Source organism: Schistocerca piceifrons, chromosome X, assembly GCF_021461385.2.
Source record: "Schistocerca piceifrons isolate TAMUIC-IGC-003096 chromosome X, iqSchPice1.1, whole genome shotgun sequence".
NCBI classification, from domain to species: Eukaryota; Metazoa; Arthropoda; class Insecta; order Orthoptera; family Acrididae; genus Schistocerca; species Schistocerca piceifrons.
This window is the reverse complement of record NC_060149.1, coordinates 1,409,859-1,425,867: the sequence shown is the minus strand read 5'-3', so window position 1 is coordinate 1,425,867 and position 16,009 is coordinate 1,409,859. Positions and strand designations below refer to the sequence as shown.

Below are 16,009 nucleotides of genomic sequence, written 5' to 3'. Positions count from 1 at the left end.
GCATTTTACAATTCCTGGCAGTAGAGAGGCATTGTATTGGTATTGGTAGGATGGATGCCATAATATGTTTTAATGATGGAGTAACAAGCAGATTAAAAACCAGGAGCAGACTAGGCATTAAAACTAGGGACAATATGAAAGATTGGCTTCTACATAACGCCAGGGAACCTGCTGCTGTAGGTGAAAAAGCTGCTGAAAACCAACAAAGGAGCCAGAATAATGAAGAAAAGAGAGAAAACTGAAGATGATGAAAAGGATACACAGAATCAAGTAGATTATGGAGCTGGAGTGTTCTGACATGTTATTACTGAGAAGAAAAGCAATGCAAACCTTTAGTTTCAGTTTCCTGTAATCAATGTTTTTGCATACTTAGGTATCATTAGCTCATCTAATATTTACAAAAAGCATGAATAATAATGCAGTGTGTGCCCACATAATGAACCAGATAATTTAATAATGTATTAAATATTTTAAGCTGGAGCATCTCATACGTCCTTACATTATTAGGAGAAAAAAATTAGTTTCTAATTTTTTTTTAAATACACAAAACAAGAAATTAGTAGTAAATGTTCCTGCTTTATTGTTTAATGAGTTAATAATTAAAAGACTAAAATTTGTTCTGACCTTTTATTTTGAATCGTGAGGAACCACAGTGTATCCAAAATAAAAATTACAAAGAATTCAGAATAACAACAATATTACGAAAAGGACTCACCATATAGAGGAGACACTGAGTTGCAGACAGGTACAACAGGCAGACTGCTACATATTTAAGCTTTTGGCCATAAGCCCTGCTTCAAAAACAGAAAACACACACACATTCACACAGCTTACACACGCACGACCATCATGCAGCCGCTGTGGCCAGACTGCAGAGAGCAACTGTGTCAGACAGTACCAGCAATCTCTGTACGTGGTGGGGTTAAGGAAGTGGCATTGAACAGGGACCGATAGCAGAGTACGTGTGTGGGAACGTATAGTGCTACTTGTGTGAGCCTGCAGGGATGTGGTGGAAACAGGGTAGGGCAGGTAGTGCAGTCAGGAGGTTGGGGGCGGGGGGGGGGGGGGGGGGCAGAGAAAAAAAGAGAAATACCCAGAAGGGGAAAAAGACTGGTGGGTGCAATGCTTGAATAAAAGGCTGTGTAGTGCCAAGTGGGATGAGGCAATTCTATAGGCAGGTGGAGGACAGCGACTAGCGAAGGTTGAGGCAAGGGAGTTTAGGAAATGCAAGATGTATTGCAGGGAGAGTTCTCACCTGCTCAATTCAGAAAAGCTAGTGTTTGTATGAAGGATTAAGATAGGCTGATGAATGCTACTGTGGAAGGGGTGGGAAGGATACTGGGTAGGATATTCCTCATTTCAGGACACAATGAAAGGTAATCACAACCCTGACAGAGAATGTGATTCAGTCGCTCCAGACCTGGGTGGTACTGAGTGATGAGTGGATTGTTCCTTTGTGGCTGGACGGAAGGTATGTTGGAGATGGGAGGCGGTAGGTGGTAGGTGACTGGGGTCACATGACATGGGAGATCTGTTTCTGTACAAGTTTGGGATGGTAATTTTGGCCTGTGAAGTCCTCAGTGAGAGCCTCGGTTTATTTGGAGAAGCACTGTTCGTCACTGCAGATGTGATGAACACGGTGGCTAGGTCATATGGAAGGAACTTCTTAGTATGGAATGGGTGGTAGCTGTCAAAGTGGAGGTATTGCTCGGGGTTGGTGGGTTTGATGAGAACAGAGATACTGATGTAGCCATCCTTGAGGTGGAGGTCAACATTGAGGAAGGTGACTCGTTGGGTTGAGGAGGACCAGTTAAAGTAATGGAGGCGAAGATGTTGAGTTTTGGAGGAATGTTGATGGGGTGTCTTCACCCTCAGTTCAGAACACACAGATATCAGTGAATCTGAACCAGGTGAGGGGTTTGGCATTCTGGGTGGTTAGGAAGAATTCCTCTAGATGGCCCATAATAGGTTGACATAGGATGGGGTCATGTGGGCACCCATTTCTGTACCATGGATTTGTTTGTACTCAAATCCTTCAAAGGAGAAGTAATTGTGGGTGAGGATATAGTTGGTCATGGTGACCAGGAAGGACATTGTAGGTTTGGAGTCAATTGGGTACTGGAAAGTATTCAATAGCAGCAAGGCACTGGGCATCGGGGATGTTACTGTAGAGGGAGATGGCACCAGCTGCACCTAGCAGACATATCCTGTCCCCACTATGTTCATGCATGCTCACACAAGCAGCACTATACCTTCCCTCACCCCTATCCTGCTTCCATCCCCTCCCCACCCCATGCCCTCTCCTTACCTCCACTACCTACATCAGAATGCTGCTATCATCAAGTGCAGTTACTGTCTGCAGTCCAGCCACAGCCGTAGAGTGTGTGTGTGTGTGTGTGTGTGTGTGTGTGTGTGTGTGTGTGTGTGTGTGTGTATTTTCTATTTCAGAAGAAGGCCTTTTGGCCCAAAGCTTAAAATTTATAGCAGTCTGCCCCTCTGCAATGCACCGTCTCTCTATATGGTGTGTAGCAATCTATCCTTTTCATAATATTGTTGTTATTCCATCCCAAGACCCTACATAATTCAGAGTGTAAGACAAAAATCAATTTTCACTTCATTATGGACTCCACAATATTTAAATTTTTGTCATATCGAAGACAATATACTAATTATTTGGTTAGAGTCTACTGTCAGTATATACTGAAGTCTCTGTGTTGCTATATTTTAAAATAATAGCAAAAAAATAAAGACCACGATGCCCAGATCCCCTTAAGCAATATATTAAAAATGTGAAAAGCGATACGAGACTAACCACATTTGTACATTTGAATACACCTGTCTGCATTGATTTCGTACTTCCTATTTACTCCCAAGGTAAGTAAATGCATCTCTTTTGACACAAATATTATTAGCATTCAAATTTTGCTAAGACTTTGCGAAAAACTAGTTAAATACTTCAAGTATTTGAACAAAGAGGTGATCTACGTACCCATCATATCAGAAATGATCTGCCACGAAGCTTAAAATTCTGCCATCACCTGTAAATTAGAAGAACTTTATCAAACAAAGTTTGAAGTAAATTTTTTATAAAAACACTACTCAACTGGAAACAAAGAAAGCTGCTGCATTTTAAATAATCATAAAACTAGCAAACATTCCAACAAATAAATGATGACTCTAATTTTAGCAAGCAAAGACTGTACGCAAGGGTCACATAGACTGTAAAATCTGGTTCCTACATTTTCCAGGAGGCTCAGATGTGGGCAACAACCTTACATGTGAGAAATTTATCTAGGAAGAACCTCACCAAATATGTTCGATAAACAATTACATACACAATGAAGACCCAAAACATTACGAACACCTCTTCAATAGTGTGACAATTAATCTACGGAACGCTATGCAGCAGCTATTAAATGTGGCACGGATTCGGAAAGTCCTAGGTAGATTTTGAGAAGTATGTGGCACCAAAGGTCTACGAACAGGTCGTGCAGTTCCTGTAAATTACACTCCAGTGGTTTGTGGGCACAGAGCTGGTGCCCGATAGCATCTGGGACGTGTTTCATTAGGTGAATTTGGCAGCCAAGAAATCGACGCGATTTAACACGCATTCTCCTCAAATCAATGTATGCCAGTTCTGGCCGTGTGACAGGGAGAGCTGTTATGCTGGAAGATGCTATCATAGTTAGGGAAGATATCAAACAAAATGGGATGCAGGTGGTCTACAATATGTTCATGTAGTCGACGGTGCCTTCAACATCCCACATAATGTAAAGCTCTCCCCCCTTCCCACTGGCCTCCATCAGTGCACATTTCAAGCAGACTCTCGCCTGGATGACAGAGTATATGGACATAACTACTGACATAGTGTAGCAAGAACTGTAATGACCAAGTGACACGTGTCCATCGACACACAGTACTATCTCGATGATCTCTCGCCCGTTGCAATTGTAACTGACGTCGTCATCGGGTCGACGTGGGAACACGTATATTTCATCTGCTACAGAATCCCAAGTTCAATAATGAACACTGTGCTCACAAATACATGTGCTCGAACCAGCAGTGTGCTCTATCACCAGATTTGCCACAAATTGCCAACTATCCTTCAGATTTCAACTTTTTTGATGAGGCACGGAGATTTAACACCTCGTTGTCTATTCCCGGTTCCACTGCCCTTCAACTGCTTTCCGTAGATAGTAGCAATGAATTGCTTCACTATTTCTGAGATGCTCGTTCCCAGCTGCGAGGTCACGACAATCTGTCCTTTGTCGAAGTCACTTATGTCACTGGATTTTCCCACTTGCAGCTAGTATTGTTGCTAGAATGATTTCCCATTCATCTCTGCTCAGCTAATATACTTATTTACTGTGTCATATGCTTGCACTTCCACCAGACTGCATTAAATGTCTTGGCGCACAGTAGTTGTAATGTTTTGGCTCATCAGTGTACTCGACTCTTGTATACAGTATCTTCACTCTCAGTGTCTATAACTTTCTTAATTAGAGATCTCAAAGTAAATACAGGATGCCCTACTGATCACTAAAATGAAAGGCAGGATAAAACCGTATAGAAATAGACACAACACCAACTGTTCACACAAACATAACCACACTGTTTGGCTGCAAAGCACTAATGATTACAAGTTACTATTTCCCAATTCACTATTCAAGTAGCTCATAAAAGTGTGTCCCATTCACTGTTCCAACACAGCATGCTTGTGTTACACAAATATATGCCTATTCCTCCCCCTCACATACTGTAAATGCATTTTTAGACCACTGTGTCCAATTATTTACACAGAAGTTAACAAAGTCACGGGACAGTGATATGTACATATACAGATAGCGGCAGTATCACATACACGAGGTATTAAATGGGAGTACATTCACAGAGCTGTCATTTGTATTCAGGTGAGTCACGTGAAAAGGTTTCTGACCCGATTGTGGCTGCACGATGGGAATTAACAGTCTTTGAATGCGGGATGGCAGTTCGAGCTAGATGCACGAGATATCCCATTTTTAAAATCATTTGGGAATTCGATATTCCAAGTCTCAATGTCAAGAATGTACAGAGAATACCAAATTTTAGGCATTATCTCTCACCACGGACAACACAGTGGCTGGCGGCCTTCACTTAATGATCAAGAGAAGCAGCGATTGCATAGAGTTGTCAGTGCTAACAGACAAGCAACAGTGCGTGAAATAACTCCAAAGATCAATGTGGGGCACGCAATGAATGTATCCGTTAGGACAGTGCAGCAGACGACTGACACAAATGCCTGCAGTGCCTCTCCTGGGTTCGTGCCCATATCGGTTGGACCCTAGATGACGAAAATTGTGGCCTGGTCAGACGAGTCCAAATTTCAGTTGGTAAGAGCTGATGGTAGGATTCAAGTGTGGTGCAGATCCCATAGAGCCATAGCTCCAACTTATCAACAAGGCACTGTGAAATCTGGTGATAGCTCCGTAATGGTGTGGGCTATGTTCACATAAAATGGGCTGGGTCCTCTGGTAGAACTGAATTTATCATTAACTGGAAATGGTTGTGTTCAGCTACCTGGAAACCATTTGCAGCCATTCATGGACTTCATGTTCCCAAACAATGATGGAATTTTTAATGATGACAATGCATCATGTCACCAGACCACAATTGTTCGTGATTGGTTTGAAAACATACTGAACAATTCAAGGGAATTATTTGGACACCCATCAAACATTTATGGGACATAATCGAGAGGTCAGTTCACGTTCAAAATCCTTCACTGGCAACACTTTCGAAATTATGGATGGCTATAGAGGCAGCGTGCCTCAATATTTCTGCCGGGGACTTCCGAGGACTTGTTGACCCCATGCCATATCGAGTTGCTGCACTATGTCAGGATCTGACACATTACTAGGAGGTATTGCATGACTTCTGTCACCTCATAGCATATTACAAATACCTTGGGTGCATATGAAGAACCGAAATCTTTACAAAAACCAATGGCACAACAACAGGACAATTACATTAAACCACAAGATGGGATCTGCTAGCTATCCACAGAAATATGTGCACAGATGCAGATATTTGCAGTATTACACACCTTTGGGATAAAACTTTAAGAACAGTGTAAATATTATAACATTACATGTGGTCCACATATTTATATGCATGAAGCGGCAAAGAAAGTAAATGTCAGCTGACAAATTTCATACTGTAGGTTCAGAAAACATCTGCTCCTGTCCTTAATTTTTAGCTACAATCCCTTTATCTGAAACTTTTGATTTATGTTTCAAAGACATTTTCATGAAATCTATGGTGCATGTTCCCAAAAATGTGGCAGGCCACTACAATAGCTAACTGCTAGGATTAATTTGTGCTATCCTCAATTACTGCTTTATAATTCTGTAGTGACCAAATAAAGCATGTAGCAACGTTAATATTATTGGGAGTGTGTGTCAATGAAATTAGAAATACAGACAACATTTCATTCCATCTGAAGCAATGTGAGTACATATTGCATGGGTAGCCAAGATTTTTGCCCGTGGGCCATTCCCAAGCCGGAAAGCCAAAGCACTCGGCTTCACTGCACATTTTATCTCCTGCCACACCATGCTGTCTGAGCCCAAGGGGGGGGGGGGGGGGGGGGGGGGGGGGAAGAGGGGAAAACTGCAGCAAATACTCTGCATTTAAATAGCAGTGCTGTCACACCGCATATGACTTGTTTTATATTCCACATTTTTCAACATCATAGATCACAAACAAAACAAATTTTCAGTGTTACTTAATTATTTTTGGCACGATGAAGACATAATATAATTTTTGTCTGGTATGAACTGCCAGCATATGGACAGACACAACAATTTCACACTTTTTTCACACAAATATGTCAATCAAAATATTGTAGCACTTTTGCAGCCTCATTATAGAGACCTGGAAACTCTACATGAAGTAGACATCCTGGACAGTTTTAATGTAAAAAGATTTGTCATTAAAACTGAAATTACCTTGCTGGTCAATTAAATACACCCACAAACGCAAATGAGCATTTTCAATTGAAACAGCAAACAATCTTAAAAACAGCTAGAAAAGAGATGTAAGGTTAAGACATGAAGGAATTACAGACATTGGCTGCAAGCAGGGACTGACTGAAAACAATGGGGAAAGCTGAAAATTTGTGCCAGGCTGGGATTGACAGTGTCCTCAAAACCTATATACAACTATCCTTGCAATTCTTTTGTATAGTTTCAAATGGGAATAAGGGACATGCTGATTTTGATAGCATTTCACTTATCCATGCAGACCTCTGACCATAAGAAATGCTAATTGGAATGGAGCAAGCACTAGACATTACATCAATATACATTAGTTTCAAAACAGCTGCCAAAAGAAGGCGATAAAATGTTACACTAAAATTATCAGACACTAGATCATTGCAGACATTTCAAAAGAAAATGGAAAAGTGTATAATTTGTGTCATGTTGTCAGTGATCTATACAGTGTTGGTGGGAAAGGGACTGAACTGGTAAATGTAGCAACTTGTTGCTATCTGTTGTTGACAACATATCATGAAACTATGCAATTGGGTTGTAGTGACTTGGTGGTGACTTAATGACTGACCAGGAAGATACTGCACTTCTCTCACCACTAACTGTGCTACTGGCAGACTAGATAAATCTCTTCCGCTTAGGAATTGCTGTCACTTGTAGAGTGGGCTGCCCTGAGTAGAGCCAGTTATCACACATCCACTGTATACCTTCCAAGGCAGATGCGAATATGTCTGAAGTAATGGGACTGATTATGTTCAAGTCTAGAATAGAAATGGCTGCAACACATTGCTTGACTAATACTGAGATACATAAAATTCAACAGCATCTAGGTGACCTACTTCCATCAGAGACGAGGCAGTTTAAGCCTCTGGGCCTCTTCAGATGTTGGGAGAGCTGAGGCTGAGGCAGTACGTTTGACACCCCTCGTGCTGTGAAAAGTATTCTAGCCAGTGATAGCGGAAACAATTAAATTGACATTGTTGTACATTTATTGACAGCATATTACACTTGTAACAGGCTATTCAGTATGATAGACAGTTGACAGCTTCATCTGTTTGACATTTTCACATGATAGTTGACTTAAGAAGTGCAAGTAAGCACTCATTTAATGAGCTGAAAATAACTATTACATAAACACAAGCTTAGTGTAGTTGTCTTCACCATCTCACATAAAGGAGATTGACAGAAAATGCTGGGGAGTATATTTTGTCTGCAAAATGAAAAGTGAGCAGTGCTTGTGGTGGGTGGGAATTTGCCTTTCCCGGAAGAATTCTACAGCTGATGTACCAGATGACTAAGAATCACTTTTCCCTCTAGCAGGGTGTAGAACTTTGCATAGATTTGGTCCATAAGAGTTTCTTGCATTAGTATCATTAGTAATTCATACTGGGCATTGCATGTAGCGTTAATGCACTTAATGGAAATGAAACACCCCCGAACATGCCCATGCATTGCATTGCCACTGATTCGTAAGGTGTGCTACAGAGAGTAGGTGTAACTTCGTGAAACATTGTGTAGTTGTTTCGTGTGATGTTGTGGTGTAGACAGAGTGGGGAATCACTTCCTTGCTCTTCTGTCTGCAGACCTATGAAGGAAGGAGTTGAATGACCACAATCTGGCAGCCTGCCCTCCCTTGTGCTTCTACTCTCCTATCCCTCTACCCTGTTATGTCCTCAGAACACAATTTTTTCCCTGAATACAGTCTACTGCATTTAGATGTGGTACACATGTTTAATATTTGTTCTTAACTCACTTGATTTAATAGCAAACATTAATTTTATACCATTAAAGCACTATTTTTAATAATATGTATTTTTCCATCCTCTGCAACATGGAAACTATTAGTTCTAGAGAAAAAATGTATAGGACTTTTTGTTGTAGAAAATTTAATGTAGTTTAAACACTTGTCCCCTCCTCCCTCCCCACCTTTCAATGCTCACACCCCACCACTCAGGGTTTTTAGTATGTTGTTCATGACACTCCCTCCTACCACTGTACAAAAAATTGTGACTACATGACTTTTTTCCCCTTATTCATCCTTTTTTGGTATTCCTTCACTGGGTCTTTAGGAAATGGAATACTTGTCATTTCTGTAAAACACGGAAGTTACCGAGGTATACATTTTGCCATGAAGAAAGATTTTTGCACATGTGTAAGCATCATGAAATGCCAACTGAGCCACATACAGCAGGTCCATTTTAGCTGTACGGAAAATACAATGGGTCCATGCGTTAACCAGCAGCATGTGTGATTCCAAAGTCTAAGGTCAGTCTGTTGATTTGGGGGAGGGGACCAAACAGCTGTCCCATCAGGTTAGGGAAGGATGGGGAAGGAAGTCAGCCATGCACTTTCACAGGAACCATCCCAGCATTTCCTGAAGCGATTTAGGGAAACCACAGAAAACCTAAATCAGGATGGCTGGATGTGGATTTGAACCATCATCATCCCTAATATGAGTACAGTGTGCTAATCACTGTACCACCTCACTCGGTCCAAAGTCTAACAGAAAGTGCACATCTATATGCTGCCACTCACTATAAGAATTATTTAAACTAAAACAGATTAGTTATTTCCCTGTAAAATCTTTAAAAAATACTTTGTACATAATCTGTAATTAATATACGGACAGGAGTTGGGCGTAGAACACTATGACACTGATGCTCAGAAACTGTGCCGAGAAGTAGCAGTACAACGTGTCTGTTATCATCTAAAATTGTCTGGTGTACTTGTTGTCATTCCACTGAGTCTTAAAAATAGCTACAGTGGTGATGGATTCTATATCTATAGCCACTAATGTGCAAAAGCAATTATATTGCTTTAATTCAAATGGGAAAATTATGAATGAACAGTAAGAATATTGTGTTCCTTTAAGTTTCCCTTGGCATAATAACTGCTTACAAGGTTCTCGGGTATAGCAGCAAATGTTATTGTAGAAACTACACAATATATTAAAGAGGCAACTGTTCATCCTCAGGTGCTACAGCAGCTGTCTATTGCTGAAGATGAAAAGCATCTGCTTAATTGAAATAATATGTAGTTTCTACAACAACATGTTATGATATGCCCAAGAACTTTAAAAGCAACAAGAATACCTATGCAACATGAAGGCAAAACCTCAACAAACTAACCAACTTTAGTCAGTACACTAAACTCTCTTCCACTGAAGTGAGGTATCATTCAGTTATAAATTCTTGACATAGTAGTTTATCCAAATTCATTATTCCACTATCATTGCTCATTGTTATATGAAAATAGTTAACAGTATACTACTGAAATACTTTCAATAAAATCAAAGTATTTTACTCATCAGCAGTAACTTTAACTGCTTACCTTTTGCTGCATTACACAACCATAGCATAATTCACTTCAAAATTGTCTTTCTATTGGGTGGAATAACCGTTACAACTCATTGTACTACTGAGTCATACTGAACTTCTCGATTTCTAATCAACATGTATTCTCTGGCTGAATGTGATTATAATATGAAAGTGTTTATATGAATCAGACTGTACAAATGTTTCTATGTTGGCTTATGCAGGTTCAGTTCCTGTTTGTTATTGTTGAACAGTTCAGTTGAGAAGTGCTTCCAGCTCAAATTTATAGTTACTAGGAAGTTTTTAAAGTAAAAAGTGATATTTTTTTGGCTGCAGTTAGTTATGTGTAACTCAAATTTTATAAGTTTTTGGGAACACAATTAAACTAATAAGCACATCTATGATCTATCCTGCTTTTGAAGCATGTGATTCTGTTGTTGCAAATATCTTGTTTAGCAATGATGGTCTGATGAATAAGCTCACAAGAAGGATAAATAGAGGTGGGAAGTGGAAACATGCAACAGGAGGAACAGGCTTACAGCTACATCTGTAGCTGTGGTGAATGTGAAAAAATGAGTTTGACTTGTGACTTCAGTTAGTAACTCAAGAGCCTCAAGCAGATGCAAGTGTAGACAGGGAACGACAAATTTTCAGCAACAAATTAAGAACTAAAAATGTAGAGAAGGCAGTAAGGAGAAAGAAAGTTTTGTTTTTAGGTAGTTCTCATGTTACAGATGTCAGCCAACTTTTCCAGGATGAACCTGAATCTGAATACCAGGTCACAATTTTTTTTAACCTAGTGCTGGTCTGGAGCAGGTGACATGAGGATTTAGGGCCACTTTGCACAGGCTTCACCAAGGAAGACATCATGATTATAGCAGATGGGCCAGGTAACTGCTTTGACATAGAGGTCCTGGGTACATTATACAGCATGACCTGGTAAAGATTGCATCAGCATCATGACATACCAATATTGACTTTGTGTCTGTTCTCAGGCACTATCACCAACCTCATCCGCAACAGAAGTAGAATTTAATAACAAATGATTTGTAATAGCAAGTGTATATTGAGCACCTGCAGGTAATTTTAATCTGTTCATAAATCACCTTGAAAATCAACTGGTCAAAGAAACAGTGGTTGCTGGTGACTTTAATGTAGATTTTCTTAAAAACTCTTTCAGGTAGAATCTAATACAGTCAGTAACACTATAATTTGAGTTAATTCCTACTGAAAACTTCCCAACTAGGGTAACTACTTGCAAATACGCTTCTTGGGTTTGCCGACGGATCGTATTGTGCAACTCGCACAATATTTCATTGATGCAACTGCTAGACATCATCAGGTGGTGGTAGCTGTTGCTGTCACTGCTGCAAGGTGTGACTGCGGCAGCGACAGCAGCAGCTACCATCAACTGACAACGTCGAGCAGTTGCATCAATGAAATACTGTGCGAGCTACACAACACGATCCGGCGGCAAATCCGAGAAGTGCATTTGCAACAGATCCGTCGGGAAAGAATGAAAAGTCACAGGGTAACTACTTGCTGACAAACAGCCACATACCTTTATAGAGAGGTCTAATGAATGAAGTTATATAACAAAATCACACCATAACATGCAGTTCCTTTTGTTAATTGTTAATACTGAACAGGATATAAAATATATTAAATCTGAATTCAAGAGGCTGTTCGGTAAGCAAAAAATTGATTATTTTATGACACTCCTAAGAGATATGAACTGGAGTGATGTATACAGTGCTAATGGCATGAATGAAATATACAACACTTTCATTAAAAATTACATATCTTATTTGAACACTGTTTTCTCCCCAAAAAATAACCCAGATTAGACTAAAGTTTACAAAGAAACCATGGATTACTCAATGAATAAAGATATTGTGTAAAAGAAAAAGAAAACTGCATGTGTAAGTCAGAAACAGCTCTGATGTTGATGCTATAGCACATTACAAGACATACTGCAAAATATTTACGATATTAATATGGACATCAAAACAAATGCATTACAAGAAAAAGATAATCATATTGGATAACAAAATAATGACAATATGGCATATAGCGAAGGAGGCGATTGGTGGAACCAGACATGAAAAGGGGCAAATAGCATCAAAGAGTAAATGATAGATTTGTAACGGATGTGTGCAATGCTGCAAAACTTTTAACAAACATTTCATAACTGTTACTGAAAAAATGGTGTTGTCAGGTTCAGTAGATGGTGTAATGGAGGACCTCAGACCATACAGTACACATAACTTGACTAACATAAATATGACCCTCACTACCCAAGCAGAAGTAATGCCCATCATAAAAAATTTAATATTAAAAAAATTCTAGTGGCCACGATAAAATATCAACGAAGTTTATTAAAGAGTGTGCTTCTGAGTTTGGTAACATATTAAGCTATCTGTTTAACCAGCTGTTTATCAGTGGGACATTTCCTGAGTGGTTGAAAGATGATGGAATTTTGCCTTTGTTCAAGAAAGGAGATAAATGAATGGTGTCAAATTTCTGTCCAATTTCACGTTTGCCAGAATTCTCAAAACTTTTCGAAAAGGTAATATACAGTCAGCTTCTTAACCACCCGCCAACAAATAATATATTCATGAGGTTGCCCTCCATGGGGTTGAACTGTGTAAGCATTCACTTGAGCATGAACAACTGCAACAATTCCGCACTGCATTGATAATGAGCTGACACAGGTCAAAATCTGATCTGCGTTGTGACTATAAATGTCATATTAAAGCAACTTAATTCCACGACTGATTGCTGCTCTATCTAACCCAAATAATAAATTGTCCAAGTCTCAGTTTGGATTTCTAAATAGTTCTGATACTGAGAAGGTTATCTAAACATACAGTGAAAATGTTCTTAATTCATTATACAATAAATTACAGGCTACTGGTATGCTTTGTGATCTGTCAAATGCACATGACTGAGTAAATCACAATATCCTTTTCAGTAAATTAGAGTATTACAGTGTAACTGGAGATGTTGCAAAAGGGTTCAATTCCTATATGTCTGACAGAAAACAAAAGGTGTCATAAGGTAAGAGACATAAATGAAGCTACCACGCATCAACCAACTGGGAACTAATTAAATGTGCCATCCCACAGGTTCCATCTTGAGAGTCAGTGCTTTTTCCTGTGTATCTCAGTAACCTTTCATCAGCAACATTACCGGATGCCAAGTTCGTTTTGTTTGCAGATGCTACAAACATTGCAATAAATAGTAAATGAAGTGGAGTCTTAGAAAGATGAGTTAATGGAATTTTCATGGACATTGATAAATGGTCCCTAGCCAACTGTGTGTCACTAAAATTTGAAAAAAAAAAAAAAAAAACACTTAACGCAAATCAGAATTGGAAGAGGTTTCCCCACCAGTATGCGCCCAAAATATGATGACAGAGAGATTGAAGAAGTGGACAATGTTAAATTCTTGGGATTACAGCTTGACGACAAATTCAACTGGGAGGAGCACACCACAGAACAAATGTTGTCAGGCATGGGGGACATAAAAAAGCTGACATGCTGTGCTTACTTCCATTCCATAATGTCATATGAGGGTGTTTTTTTTTGGGGGGGGGGGAGGGGGGAGGGGGTTACTCGTAAGCCAAGCTTAAGTTTTCTGGGTACAAAAACATGTAATAATTATTATTTGTGCTGTGAACTCCAGAACATCATGCAGAGGCCTGTTTAGGGAGCTAGGGAGGTTAACCACTGCTTCCCAATGTATTTATTCCTTAAACCAACAGCTCAATTAATGGAATCAGTTCTATAAATGTGAGTAATGGTCCAGAAAGGTGATCACTATTCAGGAATACACATTTTCAATGGCTTGTTAGCAGCCATAATAGTTTAACTATCAATAAAGTTCAGTTTAAGAGGAGCATACAGGGCTTATTGGTGGCCAACTCTTCCTACTCCTCTGATGAATTACTCAGTACAAACAACTAATTTTTGTGTGTGTGTGTGTGTGTGTGTGTGTGTGTGTGTGTGTGTGTGTGTGCGTGTGTGTGTGTGTGTGTGTGTGTGCAAAGCACATATTATTAATAATATAAAACAATGCAAATATTAGAACAATCTGACTTCTGTACACATTCAGTGCAGTAATGAGATCACCGTAATTAGGTGTTGTAAAATTATTCTTCTTTTCATGTCCATTACCTCATACACAAAAATATGTTTAAATTTTTTTTTTCAACTCATTCTACATCCATGACGATCATTCCACTTGGGATCTTTGGAAGGCTCATTAGCATACTTGTATTCATTGGAAATATATATTGTGTATTCTTGTTCTTCTGACACGTTCTACATTCTGGAGGATCTCCTCACTATGGATCAACTGGAACGAAAAGTACATGTAATCTAATCCATAATAATTTCAGGCTACATAAATTTTACTTAAACTGTGATATTTCATTTTCTTCTCTGAAGACTGAAAGTAGCATGAGGCACAGCTTTAACAGCTCATTGTAGGCCTATCAAGTTATTCTCATCAGAGAACAGTCAATATTAGTGAATCATATATTATATCACACTATTGTAAGTAGAATATGCATTAAAAGGGCTTAATTAATAATGAAATAACACTTGCTAAAACATGTTCAATGTTGTTTCTTAAAAATAAAAGTAATTGTTCAGGTTGGAGTACATAGATAATAAGCTCAAACAAGCCACTGAAATTCATTCATGATATGACAAGGTCTTCATGCTCAGTAACTTAGACATTTACTATTTCCTCCTTTTGCACTAATGATTTGATTTCAAATGTAGATGTTAACAAAATTGTCACATGTGTCAATGATATAAACATTCAGGGGAGAAGGAAGGAGAGATACCCCAATGGCCAATAAATGATGCCTTACACCAAATGAACAGTTCTGCAAATAACTGCTTAAGCACTTTCCAAACAAAATTCCGCAATTATCACCATAATAGCTTTCATTTATCATGAATCTCTCGACCAGTGCAAAATCCCAAGCAATAGGAAGTAAGCACAAGTCACTCCTGTATATATATTTACTTATTTAGCGTGTGGCAACTATTATATATAACAAGGGTAAAATACACATAATTAGAGATGAATATCCTTAACATCGATTTGCTCCAGAATTTTTGAACACGTTCTCAGTTTGAATATAATTAATTTCAAACTGCCTATTAGCGGCTGTCTAGGATTCTTTGGCTGACGTTTGTCTGATGATTTTACTGACGTTTCGCCAGTACGAGTGGCTGGCATTGTCAAAGCTTCCCCCTATATTGTCGGTGATAAACTGGAGCTAAGCTCACAGCCACTGACTATATGTACCTGGCACACCAACGTCCGAGGGCTTCTCCATGGTCATTTCCAGAGCGGTTTTCCTCTTGCTATCTGTGATGGTCGTTCGCTGCAGTACGGGAAGCCAGGATCCATTTACCTTAAGGCTTTCTTCCTTCTTGTTGAAGCTATTCCTGTGTTTTTGTATTTCTACAGCGTCTCTGAACAAGCAGGTGTGATAGTGCTTCTCTACAGCCAGAACTACCGTGTTGGCGAATTTTATTACGTGGTCGGTCTCACTCAGCAAAATGACAGCCGCACTAAACACACTTAACATGAAAATACCTCCTATGAGCTTATGAGTTTTTAAACCCTACATTAATTTGGAAAAAA

The 16,009-nt window shown here is 39.2% G+C and overlaps 1 protein-coding gene across 2 annotated transcripts in view; it reads right to left on the bottom strand.

Moving 5' to 3' along the window:
• LOC124721499 overlaps positions 1-16,009 on the bottom strand; it is a 176,436-nt gene that overhangs the window by 141,852 nt on the left and 18,575 nt on the right. The window contains exons 2-3 of one of the 2 annotated variants that reach the window (XM_047246511.1): positions 14,521-14,701; positions 2,990-3,038 (exon numbers count right to left, since the gene is read on the bottom strand). In XM_047246511.1, coding sequence (XP_047102467.1) covers positions 2,990-2,996 — 7 coding nt within the window. In that variant the 5' untranslated portion in view covers positions 2,997-3,038; positions 14,521-14,701. The remainder of the gene's footprint in view (positions 1-2,989; positions 3,039-14,520; positions 14,702-16,009) is intronic. The other variant, XM_047246510.1, reaches the window with a different exon arrangement.